The sequence below is a fragment of the Zalophus californianus genome, chromosome 16 (assembly GCF_009762305.2).
Source record: "Zalophus californianus isolate mZalCal1 chromosome 16, mZalCal1.pri.v2, whole genome shotgun sequence".
Classification (NCBI taxonomy): domain Eukaryota; kingdom Metazoa; phylum Chordata; class Mammalia; order Carnivora; family Otariidae; genus Zalophus; species Zalophus californianus.
Genome location: NC_045610.1, coordinates 23,329,199 through 23,348,347, shown reverse-complemented (window position 1 = coordinate 23,348,347; position 19,149 = coordinate 23,329,199). Strand labels below are relative to the sequence as shown.

The 19,149-nt window shown below is 46.7% G+C and overlaps 1 protein-coding gene across 9 annotated transcripts; it reads left to right on the top strand.

Moving 5' to 3' along the window:
* The first annotated feature begins 193 nt into the window (after positions 1-193).
* Positions 194-13,109, top strand: HEATR9 (HEAT repeat containing 9). Of its 9 annotated transcripts, XM_027626485.1 has the most exons (17): positions 194-411; positions 487-570; positions 1,317-1,366; positions 2,822-3,003; positions 3,262-3,388; positions 3,597-3,653; positions 3,838-3,894; positions 4,768-4,825; positions 5,195-5,325; positions 8,610-8,792; positions 9,199-9,291; positions 9,397-9,516; positions 10,618-10,691; positions 11,179-11,230; positions 11,671-11,757; positions 12,001-12,233; positions 12,944-13,109. In XM_027626485.1, the coding sequence occupies exons 1-17, from the start codon at positions 324-326 to the stop codon at positions 13,008-13,010; spliced, it is 1,743 nt and encodes a 580-aa protein (XP_027482286.1). In that variant the 5' UTR covers positions 194-323; the 3' UTR covers positions 13,011-13,109. The 9 variants fall into 9 exon arrangements, with proteins under 9 accessions (XP_027482286.1, XP_027482285.1, XP_027482288.1 ...); XM_027626484.1 differs by lacking the exon at positions 12,944-13,109 and having other exon boundaries at positions 12,001-12,474; XM_027626487.1 differs by lacking the exons at positions 487-570; positions 12,944-13,109 and having other exon boundaries at positions 12,001-12,474.
* Positions 13,110-19,149: the final 6,040 nt, after the last annotated feature.

Genomic DNA, 19,149 nt, shown 5'->3' with positions numbered 1-19,149 from the left:
CAGACAGGCATGACTTTCCCACTTTTCAGATGAGGAAACGGAAGCTCCCGGAGGTCAGGTGACTAGCTCAAGGCCACAGGCCAGGAGACCCCAGGGGTGGGGGCTGGGGGGGGCGGGGCTCAAGAATGGAACTGGAGTCTTCCATTTACCTAGGAGATCTGGTTGCTCAACACTCAGAAGATTCTACCCGCAGAAGCCCCAGTCCCTCACCAGTTCCCCTTGTGCCACAGAGGACAGGTCTCCCCCAGCTGTGCCCCCACGCTCCCAACAGCCCTGCATGGCCCCACCTAGGTTCCCTCTGGCCTCACCAGAAGAAGAGGAGGATGGCCTATGAAAAATCAACTGATATCTTTGACATCTCCAGGTCCATGTTCAAGTACCCATGGCTGGAATACCCAGAAAGGACCAAAGGTGAGGCTGGAACAGACAGGAACAAAGTCAAGGGTGGGGCCTGAAAAGAAAAGCTCCCTGGCTCCCTTTCCCAAGACAGGGGTCTGGTGAGTGCAGCAAACCCACAGGAAGGGTCAGGGCAGGCCACTGGACACTTGGTGCCTCCCCAAGGCCTTCAAGGTAAGTCTCCACGACCCGCAAAGATGGGACATCTGTCTCTCTAGCTTCCGCTCCCACATCTGCACCCTGCTCTCTACCCAACTCCCCACCTCCCGGTCTTTGAAAGAAGTCATTCCTCGTGTCTAGCGCTCTTCCCCCTTATCTATCGGGCTAACCCCAACGTGGATTAAAGACTGAGCCTCTGGGAAACCTTCCCTGATCCTCCCAGCCAGGTTAGGGGCCTCATTTGTACCACCTGTGCCCGTATCCTCACATTTGTCTCCCTTTGTTAATCACTAGTAAACAATTCTGTCTCACCAGCTAGATCTGTGGTTTTCAGAGTGCGGTCCCAGGATGAACAGCATCAGTATCTTGTTAGAAAGGCAAATCCCCAGCCCCCACCCCAGATCTGCTGAATCTATACTCAGGATGAGTGCCAGAAATTGGTTTTAAGAAGCTCTCCAGGGGAATGTGATTAACATAACAAAAAAAAAAAGGAAGCTCTCCAGGTGATCCTACAACACACTCAAGTCTGAGAACCACTGAACGAGACCACTGGTTGTCACCATCAGCTGCACATTAGAATCCTCTGGGGAGCTTTCTGAAAGGCCTAGGCCCTATCCCCAGAGCATCAGATTCAATTAGTCTGATGTAGGGCCAAGGCAGGTTAAAAGTTCCCCCAAATAATTCTAACATGCAGCATTCACTAAATGCTGAATAAATGAATGCCTGACTGGATGATTCTTAGCCCACCATTTGTACCACAGAACTCAGAAAAGTCACAGCTCCTGTTCACCTGCCCTTGTCCTGCTACCAGGTAAGACCCCTAACTTTTGCCCCTCCCCGCCCCGGAAGCTTTGTTAAAGTGGGAGGGGCAGCAGACTGCCCCTTTCCTCTAAGGCCAGGTCACAGAACCCTTACACTCATCCTTGGGATTGCCGCTAGTTCTGTGTGACCTTGGACAAGTCACTTGCCCCCCGCCCCCGGGGCCTCAGGAGCTTCCTCAGTCACAGGCCAACCCCCATCCCGCTCCATTCGTGGAGATGCTATGAGCTACTATCTGTAAGGCCTGGGCTTAACGCAGGCAGTGCTTAATAAGGAGTCATTTTTATTCATTAATGCGGGGATCCTCATAGTTAGAGTTGCCAGATAGAATACTGGATGCCCAACTAAATTTGAATTTCAGATAAGTAACTTCTTGTATAAATATGTCCCAAATATGGTATCCAATACCTAAAATCTAAATTTACCTGGGCGTCCTGTTTTGTTTTGTTTTTTATTTGCTTGGTTCTCACTAAATCATTGACATCCCTACTCATTACGAGTCAATACTCCACTTTCTGAAATCATGGCAGTCATCTGACAACCTTTACTATGATCTTCTCCATCACCACAGGGAAAAACACTGGCTGGAGCCCCTCTTGTTGCTCAGAGAACTGACTCTGACAAAGGCTGGGGCAGAGATAGGAGGGAATTCTAGCCAAATCTGTGGAGAAAGTCCCCTGACCCACCCACCACCCTCCACTACAATCACAGCTGCAGTTTCACGACCGTTTAAGAGATAGGTTGTTTAAGGAAATTCTGCTTTTCCAACTAAACTGTGACGTTCCACGAAGGGCAGGGATGATAACTGCCTCCCCAGCACCTAGCACAGTGCTTGGCACTTAGCAGGTGCTCGGTGAGTATCTGCTGCATGCCTGAATGAATAGCCTGTCTTTCCCCTCTTCACATCTCCCTCACCCCTTGCCTTTTCTTTTTTTTTTTAAGATTTATTTATTTTGTCAGAGAGAGAGAGAGAGAGAGCACAAGCAGGGGGAGCGGCAGGCAGAGGGAGAAGCAGGCTCCTTTGCCTAGCAAGGAGCCCGATGAGGGACTCGATCCCAGGACCCTGGGATCATGACCTGAGTCGAAGGCAGACGCGTAACCGACAGAGCCACCCAGAGCCTTTTCAAAGTGCTTCGAAATCCTCAAATAACCAGTGTACTCGGATTGGCTTACAGATCAACAAGGGCTTCACAATCTTGATCTCATTTGTTCTTCGCAACAAGGGCTACAGAAAAAAACAAGGATTATTAGCTCCATTCTGCAGATGAGAAGAAGACTGAGATCTTGGTGGGTGAAGTCACTTGCCCAAGTCACACAATGGGTAGGAGGTCTCTGACTCTAGCTGAGAGACTAAAGGGCATCCCTCTCACCTAGTCCCTTCTTATCCTGGTCTTTTTCCTGGCTGAGGAATATCCCCTCCCACTGCTGTGCCATTCACACCCCCCAGATGCCAAAGGAAGAGTTTCCCCCAAGCCCAGAGCGCTGGAGGCAGCACCCGAGCAAGCCACATTCAGTGCCTTACTGCTACTTCAAGAAGCCTGAGATCTACACACACTGGCACACTCTGTATGATCAGCGACAAGAACGGGATGCCCAGAAAATGTTGTGGAAAATGAGAGATCACCCTAGGTGTGCTTTGCTCCTCCCTATTCTCCACACCCTTCATACCTTCTAGGAAAGAGAGGAAGGAGAAGGAAGGAGTGGGGTAGGGGGTGGGGCAAATCCAGCTTACAGATCCCAGAGAGGAGCCTGGGGTAGGAGGCGGTGCATCTGTCTTCCGATGGTCCCATCTCTGAGCTGGGCTGAGGACCAAGGGCAGAGGAAAGTTTGTGAAGTACGAGGGAGGGAACAAGGGGACCAAGGCTGCCTGTGCAATTTCTCACACAGGCAACTCAAAGAGGGCACGCCCATCCAAAAATTCCATCTCCCTATGAGCAAGTTGACTATAAAATCTCGGATGGCATCCAAGCCCTCAGACCCTACTGGGAACCCCCTGAAGTGGCAAAGATTAAAGGTCAGGGACCACGGTGGGAGGGAGACTGGGGAGACTCCCTTTCTGTGGGTGCCCTTACCTTGGGCTCACATTATCCTTCAGCCCTCAGTCCCTGCCTACAAAATGGAGGGAGGAAAGGAAAAGGGATTGGATGAGCTCCTCTCTGTTTGAAGTTCTACAACTGTATTTATCCCTTTCTTCCTCTCCACTGGCTCCCTTGGATGGGCAGGAACTCACCAAAAGCCTAGAATCTCCCAGAGAGCATGAGCAGTTCTATGCAGCACAGGTGAGAGGCAGCAAGGGTGGTGGAGCATGGCCACAGGTAGGAGTTGGCTGAGCTGGGGAGCAGAAAGATGCTTGGGGTGGGGGAGGTGCATTCCAAGACAAAACTCCAGCTGTGTCCAGAGGCTGAAACTCATGGGGGTGGTATCTGAGCTCTCTTCCCTTTCTTCCACCCCCTGTTCTTGCAGGCTCTGGGATGCCTGGGTGTCAGTGACAAGTTTGTCATAGAGGCACTACGGCAGGTGGTGAGTCTAGGGCTGCATGGAGCTCATGAGAGGAGGAAACGGGGTCTGAGGTATGTGGAGCATGGGCACAGGGGCACAGACAAGGCTCGCCAAGGTGCAAGGATGCTGGGTCAGATGCAGTGAGGAGAGAGCTGCCAGTGTGCAGCATGCCCCATCTCATGCCCTTGGCTTTCTTGAAGGGCAGCTTGGTGGGGCTAGGGGAATCTGAAGTTCCCCTCTGTTGAACAGAAAAGATCCTCAACTGAAAAGCAGAAAAGAACTGGGACTGAGTCCATTCTCTACCTTAACTGAATCAATGCCCCGTGCTTATAGGCCAACTTATAATGGGGAACATGCGTTCTTATCCATATCCTCATTTAAATCTTACAAACTGGGAATAGACATTTGTGTCTGTATTTTTCTAATGATAAAATGGAAGCTCTGTGGGGCGCCTGGGTGGCTCAGTTGTTAAGCATCTGCCTTCGGCTCAGGTCGTGATCCCAGGGTCTTGGGATCGAGCCCCACATCAGGCTCCCTGCTCAGCGGGAAGCCTGCTTCTCCCTCTCCCACTCCCTCTGCTTGTGTTCCCTCTCTCTCTGTCAAAAAAAAAAAAAAAAACTTAAAACAAAAAAATGGAAGCTCTGAGAGTGAGCCAAGCGACTTGCCCAAGGTCCCATGGCTACTAGATACCAGATAGGGATCGGAACAAAAGTCTTACTCCCGAGCTGTGTTCCTTCCACTGCACCATCCTGCCTGTTGTACTCTGTTTGAGCTTAGAAGGTCACTCTCTAGGCCTTGGTTTCCTCACTTGTAAATGAAAAGCTGAGATGATTCTTAACGCTCTGACATTCCATCACCTTATGGCGTATCTCCACCACCTGCCTCTTAAATCAGGCCCAAACCGGTCCAGAGAAAGTCAAGTATGAGGCCTGTCGAAGCCTGGCCATGCTGGGTGAGTATGTCCCCTCCCTGAGGGGCAAGTGGGAGAAAGTGAGAAAGGAAGCAGTGCAGCCCCTTTCCCCTTTGGGTAAGGACACCCCACTTCTACCTAGCATTTGGCAGGATCTGGGAGCTAGCCTAGTACTGTGGGCAGAGAGAGGAAAGTGGGGTGAAAAGGAGAAGAGATTGGGAGGGAGTGGGTGGGTCCCTGGAACTCCAGCCATGCTCAGCCAGCTGCACCAGTGTCCTGGGAGGACGGGCAACACGCGGGGATCCAGTACTTAGAACTTCTGTCTCGAGGGCACAGTGGAGTCAAATAGGTCCTGGCAGAGAGGAACAGTCCCTGAGGCTCTGCCCTGACCCAAGGACCTCCCTTGTCCAGGCTGCCTGAGTAAGCACGTGATCCAGGTTCTCATCACACAGCTGAAGGGGCAAAATGAGGGGCAAAGGATGGATTCTCTGACAGGGCTACGAGAGGCTCTGAACTCCTGGGCTGCTGTCCCCAAAGACAAGGTGATTGGGAGAAGAGTCAGTAACTGGGGCAGGGTAGGACAAGGTAATTGATGGTGCTGGCTGGGGTTAGGTCAGGGAGAAGGTAATCCCTAGCTCCTAGCCCTGATGGGAGAAGACACTGCCCTCGTGGAGTTCCCTGTGGAACAGTTTCCCTGAATAGAAGCGCTGGCAGGGCCACGTAGGAGTCACACAACCCCTGACAAGCCAGCTCTCAGTGCCGCGGTCTGTTCATTTCCAAAATGGGGGAGAGTCACACTCATCAGGATGAGCACTGAGTAATGTACAGAACTGCTAAATCACTGAATTGAAACTAACAGAACGCTGTACGTTAACTATACTGATACAACAAGCTATTTTTCAATAAAATTTTTCAATAAATTTTTCTATTTTTCAATAAAAATTCATCAACAGATTAAACAAAATGGATAGTAATTATAGCATTGTTAAGATTAAATGAGATAATGTATGTAAAGCACTTCGTTCAATGCCTGTGCTTTTTAAATGGTAACCATTATCATCCTTAAAATAACCTACTAAAGAAAAAACCTCTCTCAAGAGGGGAAAGGGATCAAGAGAGTCTGCAACACTACTCAAATTTTTTCCCTTTTAGGGTCCTCTTACTCTGAGCCCATCACTGTTCCGTGTGAAATAGAAGTCATCATTCATCCATTTACTCAACAAAAATACATATTTTAAATCAGCTATCACATGCCAGGCACTGTCCCAGGCCCTTAAGATACATCAGTGAACCAAACAGACTAAGATCCCCTGCTCTTGTGGAGCTTACCTTCTAGTTGGGGAGACATATAATAACCAGTAAACTTAATTATATAGTATGTTAGAGGTGACAAGTGCAGTGGAAAAATTAGGTAGCAGGGTGAGGATGATCAGGAATGCCAAGTGGGGATGGGACTAAGCTGCAGTTTTAAACACAGAAGGGAGGGAAGGCTTCATTTAGAAGGTGTCATGTGAGCAAAGACCCGAAGAAGGTGAAGGTGTTAGCCTTGCAGATATCTGAGAGAAGGCATTCCCAGCAGAAGGGCCAATCGGTGCAAAGGCTCTAAGGCAGGAGGGTGCTTGGCATTGGTCCAGGGACAGCAAGGAGGCCAGAGTGGTTGCAGCGGAGTGGAAATAGAGAAAGTAGTAAAAATGAAGGTAGGTCAAAGTAGTTAACAGGAGACTCAATTATACTAGATCTAGATCGACTAAATCATACTAAATCATTGCTTTCTGGACAACTTCAAGTACTTGGACTTCTACTTTGTCTGAAGTAAGGAACAAAGCAGTGACATAATCTAACTTACATTTCAAAAGGTTCACTCTGCTGTGCTGAGAAAAGATGGGAGGTGGGGGTGGGGCATCAGGTGGAAGCAGGTGGACCAATTAGGGGCTACTGAAGCAATCCTGGTGAGATATAATGGTGGCATGGATCACGGTGGTCGTAGTGGGATTAGTAAAACTCTTGACAGGTTGAATGTGAGCTACAAAAGCCAGTGAGGAAACAAGGATGAAGCCAAGGTTTTTGGCCTAGTGGCTGAAAGGGTGGAGTTGTTATTAACCAAGATGGATAAAGTTGCAAGTGGAACAGGTTTGGAGGTAATATCAGAAGTCCAGTTTTGGACAAGTTATGTTCAAGATGTTACTGGACCTCCAACGGAGACAGCAGGTAGAGTTGTATGTACAGTTTTGAGTTTAGTATATGTGCTGCCAAAGCGAGCACACGATTTTGAGTTTAGAAGTCTGAACCAGAGAAAGGAATTTATGAGTTGTTGGCATATAGACAGCCTTTAATGTCATTCAATTAGATGAGATCACTAAGGACCAAGTAGGAAATCTTGGGGCATCCCAATATTAAGAGCTCAGGGAGAAGAGGAAAAACCAGTAAATAATGACAGCAGGCCATCAGGTAGGAAGACAACCCAAGAGTATGGTATTCTGAAAATCAGGTGAAGAACATATATCAAGGAAAGGAAACAAATCAACCACATCAAATAATATAAGGACTGAGAACTGATACACAGATTAACAATGTAGGAATCCTTGATTATCTTAACAAGTCTGGTGGGGTCATGGCAGTGTAGGTCTGACAGAAGGAGTTTAAGAGTGAACGGGAGGAAAGAAATTAGAGATGGCAAGAATGGACAACTTTCCAAGTTTTGCTGGCAAGGACTGTAGCTGGCACCAGGGGTTGATTTAAGAAAAAAGAAAAATAATAGCATGTTTCTATGGTCCAGTAGTTAGAAAAATGATAACTTGGAAGAGAGAATAAAGAGTTGTGATTAGGTATAAAGAGATGAGGTCTAACACACAAGTGGAGATGGCCACAGTCTATACTAATAAGAGGAGGGAAGAATATATGGCTGCAGGTGTTGGACAGAAATGGTGGTAGGTGCCTCTGGAACTTCTTTTCCAGTTGCTTATATTTGCTCAATAAAGTAGGAAACAAGGTCATCAGCTGAGAGTTAAGAATGGAGGAAGAAGTGTTGGAGGTTCCAGAGGACAGGGTGTGAATCAGGAGCGCGGGAAAAAGAACTGCCCATGGAAAAACAGTATGGTTACTAGGTAGCACTAAGGGTCTACACGAGGTTTGTGTTCACACATTCAAAGCGAGATCAGTCATCATAACCGTGTGCTTTTATCCAGGAGGTGCAGGCACAGAGTAAGTCGAGAGTTGACTACAATGAAGCAAGAGGCAGTAAAGGAGTTGAGTAAGGCAAGCAAGTGACTATAGTAGGACCATGGAGTTTAAGCTGGGTAGAGAGGGAAGAAAATGAGGAGCAATGAAAAGGTGCTCAGTGGACTGTTAATCCTTGTGGAAGTCCAATAATTATTGGCAAGATAGGAGCTGGAAAGATAGGAGGTGATGGTCAGAGAGTGGGATCCATGAAACGGAGATCATGGAGAAGTCACAGTAAGAGATAATGATAAAAACCTCTCTGTGAAAATTAATGGTTGACATAGAATGGAGGACAAGGACAAGATTATTGGAGAACAGAAGGAGCAATGACGTGTGTATTTTTTTAAATGTCAGGAATTAAGATAGCAGAAGTGCTCGAGAGTGACATTCATCCGTCCACAAGATAAAGTCGTAGAGAAATGAGATAAGACCTAGGAGCAAGTAGAGGACAACAAAAATAAGGGGAAGTGGGTAAAATAATCTGAGGACATGAGATTCATTCTGGGGAGGAGGGACAATGCTGTGGAAATGGCAGTGAATTGCCCTCTTAACAAAGCCTGGCTAAAGACATAGTCCCCCTGCCCATTTCACTTCTTGTCTCCCTCAGAGGACTCAGGTCGGGGATGAAGAGAAGTTGGTACCTGTGCTGCAGATGCTGATACATAAGTCATCGGACGAAGCAGCTGTGGAGGCAGCCCTGTGCTTGGGTTTCCTGAGGCCCTGCAGCAACACAGCTCAAGAGTTCTTGTTGCAGTGCCTGAGCCAAGGGTCCAAAGCCCAGCAGATGAAGGTGTGAAGGGCAGGAGGCTGGGCTCCCTGGGGAGCACTGGGGAACCAGAGGCCAGTGCTGACTTTGGTATAGTCTGGACCCCGTCATACTCAACCAGAGAAAAGAAGTCTCAGCAGGGAGCACTGCGGGGCCCTGTGTGTCTATGAATATGTATATGCATGAGTACGGGGTCACATAGATGTGTGAGTGTCCATGTGTCTGTATATATTTGATTTGTATGAACGTTCATTTATAAATGTGCACGTATGTGCCCACATGAACTGAGGTTCTCACTCAAAAGGCGAGGAGGCAGGAGACAGACCCCATCTGTTCCCCATGAGTTTTAGGCTCAGCCCTCAAGCCTACCTGGCCACCCAGATGCCTCTTGGCCCTGTACACCCCACCCTACCCTGCCTGCCCCCCACAGGCACTCAGGATGCTGGTCAAGATGATGCATGTACACACAGCCACAGTCACCAGGGCCATTCTAGACCAGCTGTGCTATTCTAGTGTCCTGGAGGTAAGCTCTCCAACTGCCTAGGACCCTTCTTTCTCCAGCACTAGCACAGGGGTGAGGGATAAGGAAGAGAGTCTACCCTTTATACCTTCCCACCTCTGCTCTCAGCACCGCTTTGAAGCCACCCAGATGCTCAAGGCCATTGGGCTGGAAAAGATCCAGGCACAAGAGCTGGAGGGATTCACATTTGACCTGCTCTGGAGGAAGACATATAATGAACCTTTCCTTGTAAGTGAGACCAAAGCTCCCAAGCCCAGGCAGCCCAAACCCTCCTCCTTTCTCTTCTCTGACGACCTCCCACAGCTTGGCTCCCACCACACTGCCCCACAAAGTATCATATTCACTCTAAGGCACTAAAGCACTCCCTGTTCCTCTAATACTGCGCATGTTTTCAAGCCACCTTGCTTTTGCTCAGGCAGTTCTCTCAGCGCAAAGTGCCAAGTCATCCCTCCCTCCCTCTGCAAGGTAAAAATTGCCTCATGCTATTATTCACGCCTCCCTCCTTCTGCCCTGTCACAGTGATTGCTCCTGCAAGGCCAGTCCACCTTCTATGGGAACCTTTCCCAAATCACCTCCAACAGAATGAATCCTGCTTTCCTCTGTGCTCCTTTGCTTTCATCTTTTTGTAGCTTGTTACAGAACCAGCCACAGAACTTCTAAAGACATTTTTCTAAAATGTAAATCAGATTGTGTCTCACCTCTGCATAAAACTTTTCAGTAGCTCCCCAACGCCCTCAGGAAGGCTTACATTGCCCTTTACCACTCAAGGCCTGCTTCCCTCTCTAGCTTCATCTCTCTCTCCCCACTCCTGCTCAGGGCCACACACCAGCTAAGCTTAAAAATGACCTTGTCCTCATTTATACCTGTTATCCCAGTGTAATTCCTCAGAGTACCCCACTTTGAAGGGTCTCACTGTGGTCACCTAGCTAAACTGAAATATTTTGTTCCCCAACCTCTGTGTGCTCTCTCCTGCCTCTAAGCTTTTGTACATGCCCTCCACTCTGCCCAAAAAGTCATCCCGCCCCCAGCCCTCTACTGGTTAACTGCTATCCACCTTTCAGGCTTCAGCTGAGGCATCACTTCTTCCAGCAAATCTTGCTGATACTTGGACTAAGGAGACCCTCCTGTGTTCACCCTATAGTTAGTTCAGTTGTAACGCTTAAAACGGTAGTGTGACGGCCTACTCGTCTGCTTCCCCTACCAGACCATGAGCCCCTCAAGACAAGGACCGTATGTAGCACAAAGGTCAACATTCGGTAAAGGTTGGTGAGCACTTCAAGGTACACTCCTGTATTCTTTCTCTGTTGTCCCACCTTAATCCCCCTTCAGGCTATGAGGCAGGCTGTGGCTGAAACGGTGGAAGAGCTCAAGATGAAGCCTACAATGATGAACTTGCTGGAGGCGTGAGTGGCTCAGGCTGGGAGCTCCCAGAGCCAAATCCTAGGCTGTGGGAAAGGGGCACAGGGTCGGAAAGAGCTGAGAATCTGATCCCAGTTCTTACTTCTCACTTGCCTATGCCCCTGGCCAAGTCACTCTTTGACCCCTAGGATTTTTCTTTATCTGTAAAAGGGGGCCAATAATACCTACCACTCAGGGTTGCTATAAAATATAAGAGCTCAAATTAAGATGAGGACACGAAAGGAATCTATAAAAAGTAGAATTCTGGACAGATGTGAGTCCTAATTGTCATTCAGTGCCTCCTGGCAAACTGCAGTACCTGCCTTTCCCTTCCTCGCCCCTTTCCTGACCTAAGTAACAAGAGGGAGCAATTGATGAAATTAGCATCACTCATTGGCCTTAAGCCTGACTCACTCTGGGCTGCAAGAAGAAACAACCAGCCTTTCTCCCCTACCCTCTAATTGGATAACACACTCATTCCCTTCTACATAGGCAACTGATGAACTCAAATGCCACTGCACGCCAGGAAGCAGTCATCTCTTTGGTAAGGCCAGCTCTGCTTCTCTGGCCAGACGTGTTGGTGGCCAGCGGAGTAGGCAGCTGAGCACAATTACTTAGCGGCAGAAAGGGCTATAAAGTTTGGGGAGGTTTGCTGGCTTGTTTTAGAATTCCGGCCCTACCAGGAATTCAGGGGTAACCTCTTCTTCAGGATTGGAGGTAGGTGGGATAAGGGACAGGAGATGGGTATAAGAGACGTTGCTTAGAATTTGCAGGAATTGTCTTGACTCTTCCTGGTGAACAGTATGCGCTGGAACCCAATGCAGTGGCCCCAAAAGGGAAAGAAAGGGATACCTCAGCTGGGGAGCCATAACGCCCCCTCTCTCCAGGCCACAGGGTTATCAGAGGGGGACTAGAATGAAAAAGAGCACAGATGTGCATCTTCCTAGGCTGGCTACTTAGTCACTCTCATTCTGCCTCTGCCAGGGCGTCCTGGGGATCCGCAACCCACAAGTGTTCCACTTGCTCCTGGACATGCTAGACACAGAAAAGAGCCAGGCTGTGAAGAAAAGCGTAAGGCATTCCCGCCCACCTCCTCCACTTTCCTACCCCTCCTCTAAGCCTCTCCCACCCATCCTCACCACTTCCTCTTTGTCAGGAGGGAGGAAAGGGGAATGAACCTCGGACATTATCCCTTGACTTCATTACTTGGGGCCATAGTGGCCTGTGGCCAGAGCATTCCCTCCCTGAGGCACCCCCTCCGCTCCTAGCCTTAGCCTGAAGTGAGCCAGCCATGGGACCTTTGTTTCAATGCAGCTACAAGAAACATTAACTCTCTTGGCCTCAACTGATCCCTGGATCCAAAACAAGCTGAAGAACAAGGTTCTCTTTGTATATGAGGCACTTAAGACTAATGAGGAGGAAGGGCCTACAAGGTTCCGGAAAGAGCCTGAGAACCCAGAAGAGTTAACTATCCAAGACTTTCAACTTGCACAGCTGAACCCCTTGTTTATTGCAAAGTCCAGAGCCACATCAGACCAACAGAAAAAGCTGAGTGCCCAGAGAGATTCTGCCTTCTACCTCACCTCTTCCTTCCCACCCTGTTTCTCTAAACCAACACACAAGGAACCAGCCACAGGGCCCTGGGTGCCAAGGATCAGGAAGCAGCTCCAGATTCTTGCTAAAACCTCCCAATAGCTCAGTTCTTCGGCCCAAGTCCCCACTCTCTCCCTGAGGTTGCGTCTCAGGCTCCCCCGAGAAAACAATCTATACCTATCTTCCATAAATAAATATCACTCTACCTATCACTGCTGGTCCCTTTGTCAGAGGCTGCATGGAAACTCAGGTCTCCTCACTCCTGGTTGAGTGTTAATTCACTCAAGCCACATATCCTTTTCACAAAGGGAAAGAGCCAGAGCTGCTCCAGTGGCCAACCTGCCTCCCTAAATCAAGCCCTTGTTTATGCCCAGAATTTGATGAGCCTCTGCCCAGAGTGGGCTACAGAAGGGAAAGTAGGAGAAAATCCTGGAAAGCTTGGCTCTTAGACCATTTCCTCTAACATGTTGCCCCTCACTACCACTTCCCAGTAGTCAGGAGGTAACGAGATTATACTCAAGACCAACCATCTCTGCTGTCTCTTCACCACCTGCTTTCTGCCTTCCTCAGGGCCATGCCCTGTGACAGGCCCTATTTACACTCTAAAACTGCTTCAGTTTTTCTCCCTTGTTTGTTCTAAAGGCTTGTTTCCCTTTGCCAATAGGACCTGCCACACCAATCCCAACAATCTACATCCTCCATCAAAAAGAAAAAGCCCAGACTTTGTGTAGTCAGAAAAATCTGAAGTCTAAATCCTAGGGTCCATCACTTTCTTGAACTTTGACTTTGGACAAGTTAATCTTTCTGTTTCCTCACCTATAATAAAATGAGAGTAATGTACACTACTTCAGAGAGCTCTTCTGAGGAGTAAACAATATAAATCCTAATAGAGTGCCTAGCATCACATAGTAAGCACTCAAATGTGAGCTGCTTTTCTCTCTTTTCCTCTCTTCAGTGTTGTCATGTAAGCCTATGACCACCAGAGGTTAAAAACGTCCCGCCACCCCTATTAATTCCCCCAATCTGACTGAAGTGATCTAATGTGAGGTCAACTTCTTCCCATTAAGCAGAAAAAGGTCAAAGTAAAATAGATGCTCCTTTCCATTTCTCCACACTCCAGGTTCTAGAGTAGTCCAGTTCTTCTGAATCCAACATGATATGTGTCACTCAGATGTATCTTCCTACCTACCCCACCACTTCCAGATACATGTTTTGCCTCATAGAAACGTAAGTAAAAACCAAAAGAGTAGTGAAACTATTCTGGAGTATAAGCAACATTGCCTCCACTAGTGTGGCACAAAGCCCAAAGATGGTAAAAATGATCTTCCTCTCTTGCCCACTCTGCACCTTTGGGCCAATGAACAATCTAACCCAAATTTCCCTGGGCCTTAACAGCCTGTGGGTACAAACAAGGGCTTAATAACTACATAATTCAGGCTCTCAACTCCTGCAAAATCCTGCCCACAGATCTCCAACCCCTGCTCCTCCTCCTCCGTATTTCTGGCTCTCTAGAGGATGGTCTTATTACTTGACCAGATACCAGTCTCTGCTCAACACCTCAATCCTAGTTTCACCAATCCTCATATCAGAAGATTTAAGACAGCACTGAACATAAAGCTTTGCAGACATGTATCATATGACCTCACTGATATGAGGAATTCTTAATCTCAGGAAACAAACTGAGGGTTGCTGGAGTGGTGGGGGGTGGGAGGGATGGGGTGGCTGGGTGATAGACATTGGGGAGGGTATGTGCTATGGTGAGCGCTGTGAATTGTACAAGACTGATGAATCACAGATCTGTACCTCTGAAACAAATAATGCAATATACGCTAAGAAACAAAGAAAAGAAGATAGCAGGAGGGGAAGAATGAAGGGGGGGAATCAGAGGGGGAGACAAACCATGAGAGACGATGGATTCTGAAAAACAAACAGGGTTCTAGAGGGGAGGGGGGTGGGGGATGGGTTAGCCTGGTGATGGGTATGAAAGAGGGCACGTTCTGTGTGGAGCACTGGGTGTTATGCACAATGAATCATGGAACACTACATCAAAAACTAATGTAATGTATGGTGATTAACATAACAATAAAAAAAAAAAAAAAGCTCTGCAGAGAGCACCCACCATCTGGTACACCACCAATGTACTAGAGCATTCCCAGTAACAAAGCCACCTAGATTCAACACTCTGACCAAAATGCTTAATCCACGCTGTGGCCAGTTTCTCTCTGAAGCCTGAAAGCCCACTTCTCTCAGCCAACAGAATCTGTTGGTATTGCTCTTTGGACACCATCCAAAATATAAGTTCCCCCCCCTTCTCTCTCCTCCTCTCTTTCTAATGAAACCTCTGAATACACTTTCCGATGGCAGCAGAAACAACAAAAGGCATATACACCCTCCTCCTCTTCCAACATTCTCATCCATCTCTGTGCTATAACTGAAATCTGGTGCTCTCCCTTGAACTAGCCTCTTCCCAAAGTCTTAGGTGTTGCTCAACCTCCTCCATTCCTTTCAATGTCGCCATTGCCCTATGCCTTCATATAAAAATCACTGCTTCTCTGAGGGTCTTGGATCTCCAGTTATCCCACCCTCTGGTCCACTTCTCGTTTGCTCTCATTCATCGCCTGGACCTTAGTGTTCCTATCACCATGATGGTAACAACCATCCAATACCCCATCTCCTCAGTTCTTGATCTCAACTACAAAGGTTCCTCCCTTCCATTCACTTCAGCCACCCACTTCCATGACCACACCTAGCCCCTGTCATCCCCGGGAATTACTTCATCTCCAAAATCCTGAACATCTACTTGCGGACCCAAAGCTGTCTATGCAGCTCTTTTTATCCCCACTACCAGTTCTTTGAACCTCATCAATAACACTATGCTCTTAATGTCCCTACATTCTTCATTAACTTCCTTTTTTTCTTCCTACTCAAGCCTGGACTTCATCCATCAACCACTATCCTCACTCTTCTCATACCTCTAGTAGGTATGAGACAAATTTGAAATTTTTATTCAGATTACTAGTTTCTGACTAGTAATATCCTTAACCCTGGATCAAACTGCCTCTGTTCCTATAAGCAGGTTGCTGATTAAAGATGGAGAAAAGTCACATATCCACACAGACTGTACCCACAGAACACTTGTTCCCTATGTTAACTGAGCTTGTATTGTTGCCTGCCAATTTTATGGGTTCCATACTTTCCTATTTCCTACAATAGGAAATTGTAGGTTGTTTCAAGTCTTCTCTGCTAGCCTCACATTTACTACATTCTCTTCAAACCTTCTATCATATTCCGCAACTCTCAGCAGACCATTACACTTTACTATACTTGGAAGGGAAAAAGACATCAGATGGAATTACCTCAACTTCCTGCCACCTCTTTTATAAGCATCCTTCTACATAGTAAAGAGCACAGGGCCAGATCCTTGGATTAGAATCCTGACTCTGCCATACACTAGAGATGTGATCCTCAGCAAGTTGCTTAGCCTCAGTGCCTCTGTTCCTCACTGTACCCTAGGAAAACCCCTTCCAAGTGACAATCAAAATCATTTATACCATTCACCTCCTTCCCTGAAATGTTCCCTTTACCTCCTTGGTTCACAGCATTGTTGTGCGAATTAGTTAACACACAGATTGCTTGTAACAGTGCCTGGCACATGGTAACCTCCCAATAGATGTTAATCATCTGTTACCATTATTACCAGCATCTGCAACTATCCTTACCTCCAGTAACAATGCAAGAAGCATTCTCCTCTTCTAAGGCAAATCCTTCACCAGTGCTCTGGTCACCATTCCTTCAAGGGATGTGAATATTAATTATCCCCATTTCCTTGCAAGGAGTATATAAACATGCTTAATACTCACCCATCTTAAAAAATAATCTCCCACAAACCCACATCCCTGCCTAGATGCCTCCTCCTCTTAACTCACCCCCCCTCTAACCACCCTTCATAATCAAGATTCTTAGTTGCCCATATTACTGGTCTCCATTTCTCTAATTTCTTTTACTTACCATCCCACTACATTTTGAGTTCAGAATTCAATTCTCTACCAAAAAGGCTTTTGATAGGCAGCGGTTCTCAAAAGGGGCAATTTTGCCCCCAAAAGGACATTCGGCAATGTTGGGAGACATTTTTAATCGTCACAACTGGGGGCTGCTACTGGTGTCTTGTGGTAGAGGTCAGGGATGCTGCTAAACATCCTACAATGCACAGGGCAGCCCCCCACAGCAAAGAATTATCCAATCCAAATGTCAGTAGTACCAAGGTTGAGAAACTCTGTGGCAAGATAATTTACAACCTCCATTATCACTAAATATGACTGCTTTCTATCCTTTTTAACAGACTTGGCCTGGCTTGAGCACTTGACACCACTAGCTTCTCCCTCCTTAAAATCCACTCTTCCTTTGGGTTCTATCAATTCCTCACTGGACATTCCCAGTCTCTATCTCAGGATCCTCTTCTATTATCTCAAGTATTAGCATTTCTCAGGGTCCTGTCCTAGGCTCTTCTCTCTCTACATACTATCTCCCCAAACCATTAAAATCAACTGAGGCTCTTTTATTTTTTTAAATGCCCAGGCCTAACAGATTTCACTGTCTTGGAGTGGAACCCAGCATCCTTGTGTTTTAAAAAACTTCCTCACTAATTCTAATATACAGCTTGGATGGTGAACAGTACTCTAGACAGTCTTACTGTAATTATATCCACTCGGCACTTTACCATTTATATGTTAATAGCTCTCATTAATCTCAAATCTCTATCTATAACAGATTCATTTATTTAGTCAATATTCATTGAGTACCTACTCTTGTGCCTAACACTGTTCTAGGCAGTAGGGTAGAACAGTGAAAGACAGACAAGGTTCCCTACTCTCCTGGAGTTTATATTCTAATGGAGAAGAGAGAAATTGACAACCACAAAAAGATGATTCCAAATAGTGATAGATACTGTGATGACATTATAAGAGGAGATATGAGAGTCACTGGAGAGAGGCAGTTTTTTTTTTTTTTTTTTTTTTGAGAGAGAGGCAGTGTTTTAAATAGGAAGGCCAGGGATGGGGGTGCCTGGGTGGCTCAGTCCTTAAGCGTCTGCCTTCAGCTCAGGTCATGATCAAGCCCCACATCGGGCTCCCTGCTCCACGGGAAGCCTGCTTCATCCTCTCCCACTCCCCCTGCTTGTGTTCCCTCTCTGTCTCTGTCAAATAAATAAATAAAATCTTAAAAAAAAAAAAATAGGAAGGCCAAGGACAGGGGCTGGAATCTGACCCAACATTGCAGTGAAAAGGAATCAGCCATGTGAATATTTGAGGAAGGAGAATCCTAGTGTGCAAAGATACTGAAGCAGAAGCATATTTGGTACCATTAAGAATATGACCAGTGTGGTTAAAGCAAGGTAAGTATGGATAAATGTTACATAATAAGGTTGGAGAGGGAGACAGAGGCCAGATCATAAGGGCTTTGCAAGCCAGGGTAAGGAATTTATAGCCTACATAGCCTACATGTAATAAAAGTCAATGGGGTGCCTAGCTGGTTCAGTCGGTAGAGCATGTGACTCTCAATCTCAGGGTCGTGAATTTAAGTCCCACATTGGGCATGGAGACTACTTAAAATAAAAATTTAAAAAAAAAAGTCAGCGAAAGGCTTTTAAGAAGGCACGACACAGTCATTCAGTTCACATCTTTACAGTATCATTTGGCTGCTGTGGGAAAAACAGATTTCAGAGGAACAAGATTGTGTAGGGGGACCTATTAATAGGCTTTGCAACTGTACAGGAGAGAAAGAATTATAGTTCGTACCAGGATTGTAACCAAGAATATAAAGATGGTTTCGGGATATATTTTGGAGATTGAATTAAAAAGACCTGCAGGTATAGGATGAATGAAGGAGAAATCAAGTGTAAACTCTTAAGTTTTCTTTCTGGTCTGGGAGGACAGTGAAGACTTTTACTGAGATGAGGAAACCTAGGAAAAGAGAAACTGATCTGGAAAGGGAGATCAAAAGTTCTAGTTAGTCCGGCAGTCACCAAAAGAAAAAAAGAATGTTCTGTTCAGTACATCCTAATGAAAAGGTCAAGCAGAGGGGCACTTAGGTGGATCAGTTGGTTAAGTGTCTGCCTTCAGCTCAGATCATGATCCTGGAATCCCGGGGTCAAGCCCCATGTCCAGCTCCTGCTCAGGGGGAGTCTGCTTCTCCCTCTGCCCCTCCCAACTTATGCATGTGCACATGCGCTCCCTCTCAAATAAAAAAAAAAAATTAAAAAAAAAAAAGACTAGGTCAAGTAGGAAGGTGAATATAATCCAGAGTTAAGGGCAGAGGTCAAGACTAGAGACTTAAATTTGGTAGTCATCACTATATTAGATGGTATTTAAAGCCACAGTCTGAATGAATTCTTCCAGGATAAAAATGGGTGTAAACAGAAAGACAAAGGTGATCAGAACAAGCCCTGAGAAACTTCCAACATGTGAAGGTCAAGTAGAGAAATTAGCAAAGGAGACAGAAGTCAGTAAAGAAAAAAAATCAGGGTGCATAATGTTGAGTGCCACTGTTTTCTAAGCTGCAGATTTACACACCCAGCTGCCTACTGAAATCACTCCCCTCATCTTGCTCCCAAACCTGTTCCTTTTCCCAGTGTCTCCTATTTAAACGAATAGCACATCTACCCATTACCAGGCCAGAAACCTGGCTTCTCTCCCCACAATTTCTGACATCTAGCCAAATCCTGTCAAATGTCCCTCCCTCATTTCTCAAATCAATTTAGTTCTCTCCTCCTCATCCAGTCACTGTCTGAGCTCAGACCAGAATCTCTCTCACCTGGCTCACCATTCTGTTTCCAATCCAGCGTCTCCACAAGGCAGCCATAAGCATCTTTCAGTT